The 14533-nt window shown below is 42.5% G+C and overlaps 2 protein-coding genes across 2 annotated transcripts in view; one reads left to right on the top strand and one right to left on the bottom strand.

The window, feature by feature from the left end:
- BTBD9 (BTB domain containing 9) overlaps nucleotides 1–8618 on the bottom strand; it is a 381549-nt gene extending 372931 nt beyond the window's left edge. Inside the window, exon 1 of the mRNA XM_014830910.3 lies at nucleotides 8486–8618. The gene's annotated coding sequence lies outside the window, so the exon portion shown is untranslated. The remainder of the gene's footprint in view (nucleotides 1–8485) is intronic.
- LOC106824584 (uncharacterized) lies at nucleotides 8010–13065 on the top strand. The gene is made up of 3 exons (XM_070514988.1): nucleotides 8010–11067; nucleotides 12184–12309; nucleotides 12824–13065. Exon 1 carries the CDS (start codon nucleotides 8317–8319, stop codon nucleotides 9010–9012), a length of 696 nt encoding a protein of 231 aa, XP_070371089.1. The 5' UTR covers nucleotides 8010–8316; the 3' UTR covers nucleotides 9013–11067; nucleotides 12184–12309; nucleotides 12824–13065.
- Nucleotides 13066–14533: the final 1468 nt, after the last annotated feature.

Here is a 14533-nt window from a genome sequence, read left to right as displayed (position 1 = left end):
ACTGCCTTCCCTTGAATGTGGGCTGGACTTAGTGACTCATTTATAACAAATAGAATATCGCAGAAGTGGCAGTATCTGCATTCAAGATAGAACATACAAGGCATGTGATTTCCTCCTTGCTCTCTCATGTACCACTTGCTCCAGGTGAAGCCAGCTAACAAGGCGTAAGAATACGCAAACAACCCTATGAAGGACCTGAAGTCTTGTGCAAACACGCATGTGAGGCAGCCATTTGGAAGCAGTCCAGCCCCAGTCAAGCCTTCAGATGACTGCTGTGCACTGGTCAACAGCTTGACAGCAACTCACCAGGAACTCTGAACCAGAACCAGCCAGCTATGCTACAACTGAATTCCTGACCCACAGAAGCTGCTGGATAAGAAACATTTGTTGTTTCAAGCTGCTAAATTTTGGGGTAATTTGTTACAAAGCAATAGATAACTAATGCAAGTTTTAGTATTTATCCATTTGTATAAATTATAATTTCATAGAAATATTTATTGTGAAATTAGCTGAAATCAGCTATGCTTTATAAAGATAATTACAGTTGATATTTCAGGAATGCATAAAGTAGGACCCAAAAGGGATAAATCAAATCAGAATAAGAATATTAAACCACAAACAGAAAATACAGACAAGCATTTAACTTGTAAATAGATTCAAAAATAAACACTTGGGTGGATGGGAGGAATAAGGGGTGTGGAGAGAAGGGAGATTAGCTGAGAAATCGCAAGTATACATTGTTTGCGGTGAGGAGCAAGATATTCTTCACTAAGTGATAAAAAAGGAGTTCTGAATTTACTTTAACTGTCCTCAGCTTGGAAAAGTACAGTTGTTCCTCTAGAAGATTTTGCACTCATGCATAGCGAAGTGGGAAATCTGAATGTTTATGTAAAATCTCTTGTCAGTCAACCAAAAAATCTGGGGTCAAATATATCATGTCTTCACAGGAGAACAGCACTGGGGCCTTTAAACTTCTCCTTTTCCCCTCCATTCCTAACAACATTATCAAATTGTCTTCAATCATTCAGGCAGTTATTAAAATTCTAACTCCTTCCAATCACTTTTCCCAAAAACAGCAGAAATAGGATTGGATTTCTCCATCTGGACATTTGCTGGCCAGGGCCCCATGTTGACACTAGGAGCTGACATGAAGAGCACTGGCTCCAGAGTCCATGCCCAAGGCTGAAGCCCTGTCCCACCTCACGGGCCACAGACAGCAGGCAAACTGTTCTCTTCATTCTGAATCTCAGTTGCCTTATTAGTAAAATAGGGATAATACCCAATTTACAAGGTTATTATAAGGATGAAATGACATATAGAAAAAGCCTAATGTAACACAGCTACTCAATAAACAGTGGGAAAACAAAGACACAGGCTGCCAGAATATTTTTTTGTATCATATAAAGATGCAAAAGACAGCCCAGGAGATTAATGTGGATTTATAACATCTTATAATTTCTGAAACATTATAATAGTTTATGAGTCGAAATCACATCTGAACACTCAGGCACTCACCAAGCATCGGAGAACCTAGTTGGTGACCAGTATTTATACAGCACTTATCATAATCTATGTAGTATTGTAAATACATTTTTTTCTCTTCCACCAAATTATATATTCTTTGATGGCTTAAAAGAATTTCTGTTTGTCTCTGTATTTTTCCATGGCTCCTTGCATACATAAGGCTGAATGAACTTAACTTCAAGTCCTTAATGTCTGCACACGCCAATATACAGTTAAGATTATAAAATTCAGGCATCCGATCTTCCCCCTGACAATGTGTGCACACTCATTTACACAGTATCATACCTCCTAACTAAAACCAGTGTTAGATGCCCAGAGCAATTACCCTTTCTCTATGCCTAGCACTTTGCACAGTTTCTGGCACATAGTAAATACTTAATGGATGGATGTTAGCAGAAAAAATAAATGAGAACAGAGATTTCTCCAAAGAAGATATACGGATGGCCAACAGGCATTTGAAAAGATGTTCAACGTCATTAGCTATCAGGTAAAGGCAAATCAAAACTACAATAAGATATCACTTCACTCTGGTCAGAATGACTATAATTAACAAGACAGGAAACAACAAGCATTGGAGAGGATGTGGAGAGAAGGGAACCCTTGTACACTGCTGGTGGGAATGCAAACTAGTGCAGCCACTATGGAAAACAGTATGGAGATTCCTCAAAAAACTAAAAATAGAAATACCATATGATCCAGCCATCCTACTGCTGGGTATTTATCCAAAGAACTTGAAAACACAAATGCATAAAGACACATGCACCCCTATGTTCATTGCAGCATTATTCACAATAGCCAAGACTTGGAAGCAACCTAGGTGCCTATCAAGGGAGGAATGGATAAAGAAGATGTGGTATATATACATAATGGAATACTACTCAGCCATAAGAAATGATGAAATCCAGCCATTTGTGACAACATGGATGGACCTTGAGGGTATTATGCTGAGTGAAATAAGTCAGAGGGAGAAAGTCAAATACCATATGATCTCACTCATAAGTAGAAGACGAAAACAATGACAAACAAACACATAGCAACAGAGAGTGGATTGGTGGTTATGAGAGGGGAAGTGGAGAGAGAGGAGGGTGAAAGGGGTGATTAGGCTCACATGTGAGGTGATGGACTATAATGAGTTTTTGGGTGGTGAACATGATGTAATCTACACAGAATTTGAAATATATTACAACGTACATCTGAAAGCTATATAATGTTATAATCCAATGTTACTGCAATAAAAAAAAAAAAAATTAGGGGCCAGCCCCGTGGCCAAGTGGTCAAGTTCGCACGCTCCACTTTGGCGGCCCAGGGTTTCGCCGGTTTGGATCCTGGGCCAGGACATGACGCCACTCATCAGGCCATGTTGAGGAGGCATCCCACATGCCACAATTAGAAGGACCCACAACTATGTACGGGGGGGGATGGGTGGGCTTTGGGGAGAAAAAGGAAAAGCAAAATCTTTTTAAAAAAGAATAAATGAGAGAGAACAACAGCCTAGGAAGCATGGTAAGCAGCTACCTAGTCAGTCATGAAGCTACAGTTTAACTCAAGAAATCTCTTTAGGGGCCGGCCCTGTGGCCCAGCGGTTAAGTTCGCAAGCTCCACTTCGGTGGCCCAGGGTTTCGCCAGTTCAAATTCTTGGCGCGGACATGGCACTGCTCATCAGGTCATGGTGAGGCAGCGTCCCACATGCCACAACTAGAAGGACCCACAACTAAAAATACACAGCTATGTACCGGGGGCCTTTGGGGAGAAAAAGGAAAAATAAAACCTTAAAAAAGAAATCTCTTTACAATGGCTTATATCTTTGCACAATTATTGTTTGACTTCCTTATACAGAGGAACTCCCTTTTAATTTTCAAAAAAAGATTAAGACTAAGATTTGCACTATATGCCAAAAGTCTTCAGTATGTGAGACATATAAGATCCAAAGTATATCGGCAAACAAGAAATAAGTCCTTATATTCAGGTTCCTCTCCATCCAATTTCTGTGATTGTATCTCTTCCTGTTCCTTTCCTTTGGGTTTTGCCCATTTTGCCCATCCTATTGTAAACATCCCAGGGACTGGGAGTATATTATTTGCTTACATTATAAACCTGCCAAGTGCCTAATACAAGACACAGATTGTAATCTTGACATTTGTTATTGACAATTATTTTGCAAACTGGACTCTGACATTAAAAAAGCGGGGGAGGGAAGAGCATAGGGGATGGGCAAAATAGGGGAAGGGGATTAAGATGTACAAACTTACAGTTATAAAATAAATAAATCATGGGGTACACTATAGGGAATACAGTTAATAATACTGTAATAACTTTGTATGGTGACAGATGGTTACTTTCCAGACTTTCCATAGTGATCATTTTGTAATGTATATAAATGTTGATCATTATGTTGTAACCTGAGACTAGTATAATATTGTACATTAACTATAATTCAATAAAAATAAAAAAGGGAGGGAGGGCATCTAACACAAAGTCAAAACTCCTAGCTATGCATCAACTACTTGAAAAAAATTTTCTGTAGTTATTGCGCATGCATGCGTGTGTGTGTGTAAAATTAGAACAGTACCTTCTCTGTGACTCAGCGAGAAATAAGAGCATGAATGAAATCAGTGTGAAGTTCATGCAACCATGCACAAGGACAGTATTAAGAAGCTTCCAAGATTCACACAGACACTGCTATGTGCCAAGCATTACAGCAAATTCTGGAGAAGACAGAAATAAGAAGGAGATGAGGTCTACGGAAACGGAAAGCAGACGGCAGATCTAGAGAGTCTGCAGGCCGTTACTTCCTTATCCTTCTAAACTTCCTCCTGCTTCTCCATCAGCCTCCACCTCTTTGTCAGTCTCTGGGCTGGTTCCTCTTCCTTCATCCACCCTCTATGTCAGTAGTTCTCAAAGTGTGGTCCTGGGAATAGCAGCATCAGCATCATCTGAGAACTTGTTCAAAATGCACATTCTCAAGCACCCTTCAGACCTACTGAGTCAGAAACGACGGGAGTAGGGTCCAGAGATCTGTGTTTTACCAAGACCTCCAGGTATTTCTGATGCATGCTTAAGTTTGAGATCCAATATAACTTTGATCTAAGTATTGATTTCCAAAAGTTCCATTCCTTGTCCTTTCCAGTTTTCACTCTCCACTACTCTGGGTAGTTCTATCTTCTTCTACTATCTCTATAACTGTAACTATTACTACTACTAAGGGCAACAGCTGTCATTTATTAAGCATTTATAAGCTAGGCATTATGCTAATCATTCTGCACATACTATCTCACTTAATCTCCACAACAATTCTTTACAGTATTATTAATCCCACTCTTCAGAAGAAATTTAGGCTTAGATATGTTAAATAACTTGCCCAAGGTCACCCAACCCAATCAATAATTGGCATAACAGAGATTTGACTTTGAGTTTTCCTGACGCAAAGTCCACAGTGTTAACTACTATACTAACTCCTAGAATGGTACTACTTCCATAGCCTTGGAGGCTGTCACTTAAGTCACAATTATTTCTAAACTGTCTCATAAACTCTGGAGCAGAATTTCCAATTACCTAGTGGATCTCTCTAAACACACAGGGATCTTAAAATTAACATGCCATCATTTCTCCTCTCCACTGCAAATCTGTTCCTCTTTCTGTGTTTTCTAATTTAATGCCATCATAATCTCCAGTTATTCAAACTAGACATGCCATCTTTGACTTCTCACTCTCTTTCACCTCTAGCTGGTCATAACATTTACAGATTTTAACATCTAAAATAGCTCTACAATCCACCCATTCCCACTGTCCCTCTTCAGGCTCCCAGCATCTCTCACCTACATCCTAACTGGTCTCCCTCCCTCTTCACTCTAATGCAATTCTGCTTATGAACTGCCAGTTAACTTTCTGATCTGATTATTCTACCTTCCAAGGCTCTCCATCACCAACGCAGGGCTAGGGGTACAATAGGGAGGTCTAGGCTTTTTAGAACGGAATGGAAGATCCCCTCACAATTTGGCTCCGACCATACCTTTCCTCTCTCATCACTTCTGCCATACAACAAGCCTACAAGAAACGACTCAGTTTTCCAAAAGTCCCATTCAATTTTAATCTTTGCCAACTTTGCTTATGCTCTCCCACTGCCTGGAATGCTTGTTTTCCCTTTTACATGTGGCAAAATTCGACTTAACCTTCAGAGCTAAGTTCCATCCACTTTTCTTTAAAGCTTTCCCTGACTCTATTAATTTTTTCCCCAAAGTGAACTACACCCTTAGCATTTTATTCATTCCAAAAGTAATTAACTCTTATCGTAACATATTATGGTTAAAGGTTTGTCTCCTCTGATGAATACTGAGTATCTCAGAGGGTAACCTTGTCTTATTCTTTGTCTTTCCAGCACCCAACACAGTGCCTAACCACAGCCAGCACCTAATAAATATTTGCTGAGTTGTTAAATAATGCAACATTTGGTGTTGCAACTTTACACATCTTAGGTCAGTATTTCAACTTCAGGTTTACGCACCACTCAAAAGAATTCTCACGTAACAGCAAAAGATATTATAAAGACCAAAGGTTCAATATTCGGCAGCAGCATCTTTAATTTTCTCAAATCTTTTTTGACAATATTTTCAGTATTCTTCTTCAAATAGACTCCTTTCCCAGCTAACATTATTTGTATTTTTTACAGGATCAGCAGCAACTACAAACCTCAGAGGCCACTATAAGAGATAATCCCAAGCAAAACTGTGTCACTGACAGTGGCTGGATAAATGCTTTGGGTTCACCATTTCAGTAAATTTCCAATGAAACAGCCCAAGCACATCAGGTAGATTTTAGAAATGGGGACGTGTGCTGCAGACTAAATTCATAAGAGGTACGCACAATAGTGAGGCATTTACTCAAATTAGTAATTGAAATCAGAATAACACAACAACCTGGTCCTGGTTCAAATATAATATCCTTTAATTTTAAGTAAGGATAACACTTAGTCTTGTCAAAGACTACTCTGAGTCACACAACTCCCATCCTACCCAGACAGCAGGCTCTATCTTGTTATCAGTGGGATGCTGATAAGCCAGCCTTGGTCTTAACACCTTCCCTTCCCAACCTGCTAAACCTTCTCTCTCCAATATTCCCCATCAGAGAACTTCTCACCAGACATGTAAGTCTCCTCAATATATCCCCCGATGACCAAATTCACACTCTTGTCTCAACGTATTATTTATCTCTTCTCTAATTCAAATTTTACACTTCTTTCAAAGATCAGATCAAATCTCACCTCTTCCAAAGAGTTCACTAACTCAGCCCACCACAAGTCTGCTCTTTTCTAAGTTTCTACTGTACTTAAAGTATAGCACCTCATACAGCACTTGTTCACATACTCTCTCATTTGGGTTCATAATTATTTTATATACAGGTGCTTAATTTTCCTAGCTGGACTGTTTGCTCTTAAAGAAAAAAAGCCAAGTCTTCTACATCATTTGCAATCCTTCAATCCTCCTCCCACATGGAGCATAATACTGGGCAGAGGAGGCACATGTATTAACTTGAAGGACTCAACTAAACGCTTGCTGTACATCGATACACCACTTCTACGCCATGTCATAAATGTATAACAAATATCTATTGCGTGCCTCCCCTGTGGCAAGCACTTCTGCAGGTGCTGGACACACGGCCTTGATGAAGAGACATGATTCCTGTCCTAAAAGCTATTATAGTCCAGAGAGCAAGAGACACTGAATTCTGAGTACTCTGTTAAAGAGCAAGGTTATTACTGGATCCAAGATGTAAGAATCTCAGGCAACGTACTTTACAGATCCTCAGTGATGAAAGTGAATCACAGAATTTTAGAAAAGTTATGTTATCCTCTCCAATTTGCTTGCACAAAACATGATTAAATTTCAGTATCATCTCTCTTTCTACAGGTTCATTAGGCACCGCCTTAATCAACAATCAGAAAAGAGTGATTTCTTCCCAACCCCCCCATACTGATTTCTCGTGAGGATGGTTAACTACAACTACCACATTATCTACCCACGCGGCAGCCCAGCGCACAGAGAAGAGAGCACTGGGCTGATGATTCGCTGCACCTTTACAGTCAGGCTTGTCCAACCATCAGTATTTTCCGGTCCACATATTGAACAGAATCTGTATTTTCTGCCTAGTAAGTAACAAGCCTGTACTTTCAAGGAAAATAAAACAGTGTCTCCATACTTTCTTGGCCCTAATAATGATAATGACAGAACAACAGGGTTCTGGGAAATAAAACAGCTGATTTGAGACTATGAGGAAGAACTGAGAATGGATATCCGCCACTTGGCCTCAAAATCTGTAGCAACAATGTGATAAAATGCCTAGGGCAAACAAAGTTTTATGCGTGCTATATTAAGCACGTGCACATACACGTGAAGACGGAAACTAGGCAACAGGTTGGCCGCCCCCATCTGCACTGACAGATCGCCTCCCCGGGTCGTGGGTGTGTCTGACGCTGCACGCAGGCACTGATTCATAACTCTCTCCATAACAACCGGCTCCTCCTCGGAGCCCGGCCAGGGCAGGGGCGATGCAGGCCCCAGCAGCGCCAAACTTTCCGAACCCCAGAGCCCGGCCGCCCCGGTTCCGCCTCCTCTCGGTCTCAGGCAGGATGCGAGGCGGCTCTGGGAACCCGGGCTTCTCCTGATTCCAACTCCTCGTTTGGGAGCCTGGCAGAGCCACCTCGAAGCCCCCAGACACCTACTTCCCACTGCACCTTCCACGACTACAGACGCTTCGCCCGCCCCTCGCTGCCGCTTCCAGAGCGCCCGCGCCCAGGAAATGACCCTCGTCAGCCCCCGTCCGCCCTCCTCCCCCGCCCCCGGAAAAAGCGGCAGAGGGGCGTGGAGCGGCGCGCGCGGGTCCGGTAGGGGCGCGCATCCCCGCGCCCGGGGCCCGCGCAGCAGGTGCGGCCGGGCCCCACTACCCCTGCGAGGCCCCGGCTACTCACCCCAACGATGTTCCGCTGCGGCTCAGCAGTCGGCACAGACGCCTCTTCCGCCTGCTCCGCACCCCCCTCGCAGCCACCGCCCCCTCGGCCGCTGCCGTCGCCGCCGTCCTCGCCGCCGCCGCCGCGGCGCGCGTCCGCTCTCACGCACACCGCCGTGGCCGCGCACGCGCCTCTGCGCGCTGGCGTCACTTAGCAACCGATCGGCGGCGGGCCCGCGGGATCCGAAGGTTCAGGGTCCAGAGGTCGCCTCGGGCCGGTTTGCGGCTTTACCCCACCGGCCCGACCCTCTGCCCTCCTGGGGTGGGGACCCCAGGGTGTGGCTGCCCTGCTGGCACCTGGCTCCGGGTAAGCACGTCACCACACGTCACTGTATGGCGTCACTGATCGCGTCACTGCGGAAGGGAAGGTCCCCGCCGTGGTCGCCGCCGGGAGGTGCCAGGGCGCCCGTGGTGGAGAGAGCTGCGGCCTTGTCCAGACTGGCGCGGACCCCGTCGGCTACGACTGCGAAGCGCCGGAAGGTTCTCTGAGGAGTGGACCCAGAGGGGCTGAGTGCGCGGTTGATGTGGAAGACTGCTGAGTGACGCTGGTTAACCCAGCAGGGTGTGATGGACCGAACCTTGAACTCCCCTGACTTTCGGTTTCCTCATCTTATAAATGGGGATAACAGTACCCATCCTGTCTACATTGGAGCGTTGTGAGGCTAAAAGGAAATAATCTATGCAAAGATGCTTTGTAAAGTGTAAAGCCCGTTAGATTTTAAAATATCTTATGAGAGAAGGCAGTGCTGGAGCAAGAGCAGTTAAGAGCATGGATTTTGGAGTCAGAGCAACTCGGGTTCAAGTTTGATCCTGGCTGATGTTGGGTAGTCGATCCTGCTTGACGCTTGGGCAAGCTGGGGGACCAGGGTGTGGGGGTTTGAAGAGGGTAACTGGTGAGTTAATTCCAGGCAGAGGAAGCTTCACGAGTAAAAGTGAAAATGGAGAGGAAGAGCAAACCTTGAGGCAGGGAGACTAGTTTGAGGCCACGGCTGTATTCTAGATAGGAAGTGATAAGAGCCTTACCCTCTAAGTGTAGAGGAGGGGATAGATGTGAGTGCTGTTCAGGTAGGAGAACTGACAGCGCTGCACGGGGGATAAATGAGTAGGCCACGTTTCTAATATGTGTGCTGGGGTAGGTGGTGGAAACATTTAGCAAGATGTGAAGAAAGATGAGTCTGGATTATCCACAAGGTTCTGATCTAAGTTACTAGATAGTGATGGTGACTGTCTTAGGAGGCTCATCAGATTTGTACCATATGATGATGAGTTCAAATATGGATATGTTTGTTGGGGAAACACTTATTCTGCACTCATGATGACTCCTTGCAAATGGAGTGACATCCGTTAATGCAATATTCCTGGCCTCTCACTGCATCTGCCCGCGGCCCGCTCCTCCCTGGAGTGGTGACCTCCTGATTGGTGAATTTAAAAGGAGAAACCGGTCATGCGTAGCCCCTCTCCTTCTTTTTCTCTTGAAAGAAAGCTGCCTTCAGGGACCTGTTCTGGTGTTCTCTGCTTCTCCAGGAGGAGGGCCTGGGGGTGGGGTTGAAAGTGCCAGGTCCAGGGCTACAAAGTCAGTAAATCTATTTAATTCCAGAGTTTAACATTGGGAAGCTCTCTGTCCACAGGTAATATCCACTACAAACTTTGTTAGTTGTGCTTTACAGAATAATGTCCACCCAAAGATGTTCGTGTCCTAATCTCCAGAACCTGTGAAGATGTTACCTTACATGCCCGAAGGAACTTTGCAGATGTGATTAAGTGAAGGATCTTGAGATGGGGAGACTATCTTGGATTATACTGCTGGCATGGAAGCAGGAGGCTGAGTCAGAGAAGGAGATATTAGGACGGAAGCAGAGGTCAGAGAGAAAGAGAGATTGGAAGAATCTGCTCTGCTAGCTTTGAAGATGGAGCCAGGGAATGCAGACAGCCTCTAGAAGCTGAAAAAGGCAAAGAAATGGCTTCTCCTCTCGAGACACCAGAGAAAACACAGCTCTGCCGACGCCTTGATTTTAGGATTTCTGATCTCCAGAACTGTAAGATAACTGTGTGTGGTTTTAAGCCACTGAGTTTGTGGTAGTTTGTTACAACTGTAATAGGAAAGTAATACAGTCAGTAGTAAAGATGATAGTTGGTCTCCTGCTGCATCCTCCTCTGTGTGGGACAGAAGGCTCCAGTTTATTAGGCTCCCTCAAAGATTACTGCAATGTGATTGTGACTTGATGGAGGGAACTGCCACATCCAGAGGGAAACATCCAATAAGCCGTCGAAGTACAGAGGTCTATGAATGAAGACAGAAGTTGAGTTAAAATAAAATAGATTTGGAAGACATTAACTTATAATTGTTCATTTAAGTCCTAGGCATGGATGAGATCAAACAGGGAGAAAATATAGAAGAAACAATAAAGAGGACCAAGGATGGAGCCCCAGGAAGCACTAACTTTAAAAGGGAGTGGCAGATGAGCAGAAGCCCACAAAGAAGTCTGAGAAAGAATGGCCAGAGAGATAAAAGAAATAGATGAGAGCAATGCATCTGAAACCAAGGTAGGAAAGAATTACAAGACAGAAAGGGAGTCGGCAGAGTCAGAGACCACACATAGGTCAAGTGTATCAAGGGCTGAAAAGCATTGACTGGATTGAGCAACACAAAAGTGATTGGTGACCAACAGTAACAGCTTTAGTGAGGTAGGAGAGATGGACACCGAATTACTGGGGTGTGAAAGGCAAGCCTGTGTAGTGGATTGGCCTCTGGTATGGTTGATGGGAATTTGAGATTCTAGTCTTGGTTCTGGCCATTCACTAGCTAGATAACCTTGGACAAATCACTGAACCATTTCAGACTTCGGTTTTCTCATTTACCAAATGAGAGGATCAGACTGGGTCTATATTTTTCACATAAATTCCTAGAGTAACCCCCCCAACTTTATATTAGACTCATTTGTTTCTAACAGCACACTTCAAATCCTACTTGGATCCTTTCACCAAACACTGAAAGTCAGTATATTATGTGCCAGCTTCTGTCCAGATGCTACAGATATGATACAGTTATTCAAGAAACTTTCAGTTTGAGGAGGGGAAAAAAACACATAAGTATGTAACTGGTTACCATAGTTCTTTTTAAATGAAGCAAATGACTATAAATTGAATGAAGTGTAGCTGTAACATGATATACTACATGCTATAGTAGAATTCTGTATAAAGTGATACAGATGAGGGGGGAGTTTTGCCTAATGGAAATCGAAGTATTAGATTTACCAACTCCCACAGGTTGGCAGAATATGCCCCAAAAATGGACATAGCTATACCAAGGCATTTCCATGGTGATGGAAAAAAACCAAAAAACAGGAGTTGTGCTAATCCAGTACTGATCATTTATCATTTCTTCTACGTAGTTTTGTTGTGATGTGAATGAATATTTGTGTACAACTACTTCTGTTGTACATAAATACACTGTTTAATTGGACAAAATGGACACATGTAAAAATTGAATGCAAGACTGGTTTGTTTACTTTTCTGCTAGATCTGAGAGGAAACATTTATTTGTGATACATGCCATGCTTTGTTACATTTGCTCATTTAATCCTCATATATTATCTTGTTTAATTTTGCAAACATCACCTTATTGGATCAACAGCTGACATTATATCTCTGCTTTAGCAGGTGGAAATACAAAGTTTACGGAATGTGGCCACGGTCATACTCTCAGCAGTTAAGTAGTAGGCCAAGATTTGGACCCAGCACAGGCATCTTCTTTCCTGCAAACCTACCCTCAGAGCCTTAGTCGGTGTAAGTGCCCTTCTTCTGTACTTTGACATCATGTGCACACCTTTATTGTAGCTTTTACTGTAATAATGATGATGCTAACTATGTGCCACATACTGTTTTAGGTACATTATGGGCATTAACTCATTTAAGCCTCAAAACAGCCCTTTAAGGTAGGTAATATTATTAATCATGGTACTTTATAAGTCAGGAAACTAAGGCATAGAAGGTTAAGAAATTTACTCAAGGTCACACAGTTAATAAGTGATGGACCATGATTCAAATCCGGGTAGTTGGGCTCTAGAGTCCATGCTCTTAGCGCCCAGGCTGCTACCTTTATACTCTGCTCTGCTAAGACTCAGGGATTCTAGACCACCTAGTTTACAGAACTCACCAATGCAGTTACTGTAGGGTGGTTGCTGGGTGTGATATGGTTTTGTATTCCTTATTAAATGAACACAAGAGAATTTTCTCTCTCCGCCAAACGTCCTGAAACACTTCACTACCCTTGAGTAACTGATATGTTTTCTCCTTATAGGCAATGTGAATTATATAACGGGCTGTTTTCTCCTTTCCCTTTGACTGCCAAGAAGCTCTGAGTAAATTTGTGGCTCAGCATTAGTAACTGGGAGGACCCTTGGCCTGCATATCTATATTGTGTCAGTTTGAAACTTCTCAAAAAGTTAGAAGGAAAAATAACTTGGATTCTTTATTTTCTAAATTGTTGATAGTGTACATTTATTTTATACTTAGAAAAAGTAAACTTTATTTTTAAAAGAATGTTTGCAGCTTTGAATCATTTCTCAGGCTTTGACTCTGTGGACAAGAAGGTTAAATTCCTTGAGATCAATATAGAATCCTAGTTCTTGTAAAATCAGGACTTCTACATGACCTTGAAAGTCCAGATCAATAGAATCAGTGTTCAGACAGATCACAAAGTATTTCAAGTAGCATAAAACAGGCAAGTTGTGGCCCTCCTTGTTTTTAACCTATATCTAAATAATTTGAAACCACTTTTGGATTATTTGGACTTATGCTACCTTACTTTAGAGATCAAGTCGATTATCTTCTTTAATGCTGATATTTTATTATAATGAGCTTTAGTGTATGTTTGATTTTGTGCTTTACCATTTGTCACAAAGAATGGGTAAAGATCACCAGTTCTAAAACTAAAATGATTATTTTGGTACATGTCCTCAAATCTAATTGCTTAGATCCGGTAACTAAATACCAGGTTCATTTCTTTACTTAAGGGTGTGTTTTGCAAGTAATTCTTACGGGTAGATTTCCAGGCCAGTCACTTTGCTAAAAGCTGTACATTTCCTGGGAGCATTATTCAGATTTTTCTATAGCCAGAGTGAGCAACTGATAATTTCTTCAATTTTCCGACAATCAAATCAAATTCTTCATTTTCCGACAGGGCTTTCAGATGCCTAAAGGGTCGGTAGGTGCTCTGCACTCAGCACAGGAGATTGTTGCCAAGTGGTGGTATGAGCGTCTAGGGTTGCCACATTTGAAATCTGTTGATCTCTAAATATTGGTAACCAATGTCAACTTTGTAAAAAAAAAAAAAATACATCACTTGTCTGTGAGTTTGCAGACCCTCTGCTCCATTGGATAGAACTTTGCAGACTCGAAGACTTAATTTTTCTTATTTTTATTTTTAATTTCCTATTAATATTTCTTATATGAAGAATTGTTTCTTAAGGAAAATCCTGAATTTCCTGCAAGTGCTCCCTCTGTCCCCCACCATGTAGAGAGAAATGTTCCCATTTAGGTAAAAATCTCAATGCAATGACTCACTCTTCACAAAAGGCTGTCAACCAGCTACCATCTGCCAATGAGATGACTGACTTCTAAACAGTATGTACCTAGCTTTAATCAGCCACAGAATATTAGCTGGTCCATCAGAAAACTGCATACCTGACCATATTGTCCTGAGCTCATACACACGGAAACCTTCTTCAGCCCCTCCCAGGAGTGTTTACTGACTTACCTTTTGAATATTGTGTCTTCTGCATACATTAAGGGATTCTAGAAGAGACAACTCCACAGAGCTGTTGCACACTTGGTCATTTTGTGTTCCCTATGGAAAATCCCAAGAAGAATTTTCTTTCAGAGCCAACTGTCATGAAATACTTGGCTACGCTTGAGTAACAGATGTGTCTTCCTTACAGACAAGTAGGTTATGTAACTGGATGTGTTTCCCTCTTCCCTTTGGCTGTCATGAAGCTCTTGAGTCAAATTT

The sequence above is a fragment of the Equus asinus genome, chromosome 8, assembly GCF_041296235.1.
Source record: "Equus asinus isolate D_3611 breed Donkey chromosome 8, EquAss-T2T_v2, whole genome shotgun sequence".
Classification (NCBI taxonomy): Eukaryota; Metazoa; Chordata; class Mammalia; order Perissodactyla; family Equidae; genus Equus; species Equus asinus.
The sequence above is the reverse complement of the archived record's forward strand: the minus strand, read 5'-3'. Positions and strand labels throughout refer to the sequence as shown.

Coding starts and splice junctions, on each gene's coding strand:
- LOC106824584 (XM_070514988.1), top strand. CDS start 8,317: ATGACCCTCGTCAGCCCCCGTCCGCCCTCCTCCCCCGCCCCCGGAAAA.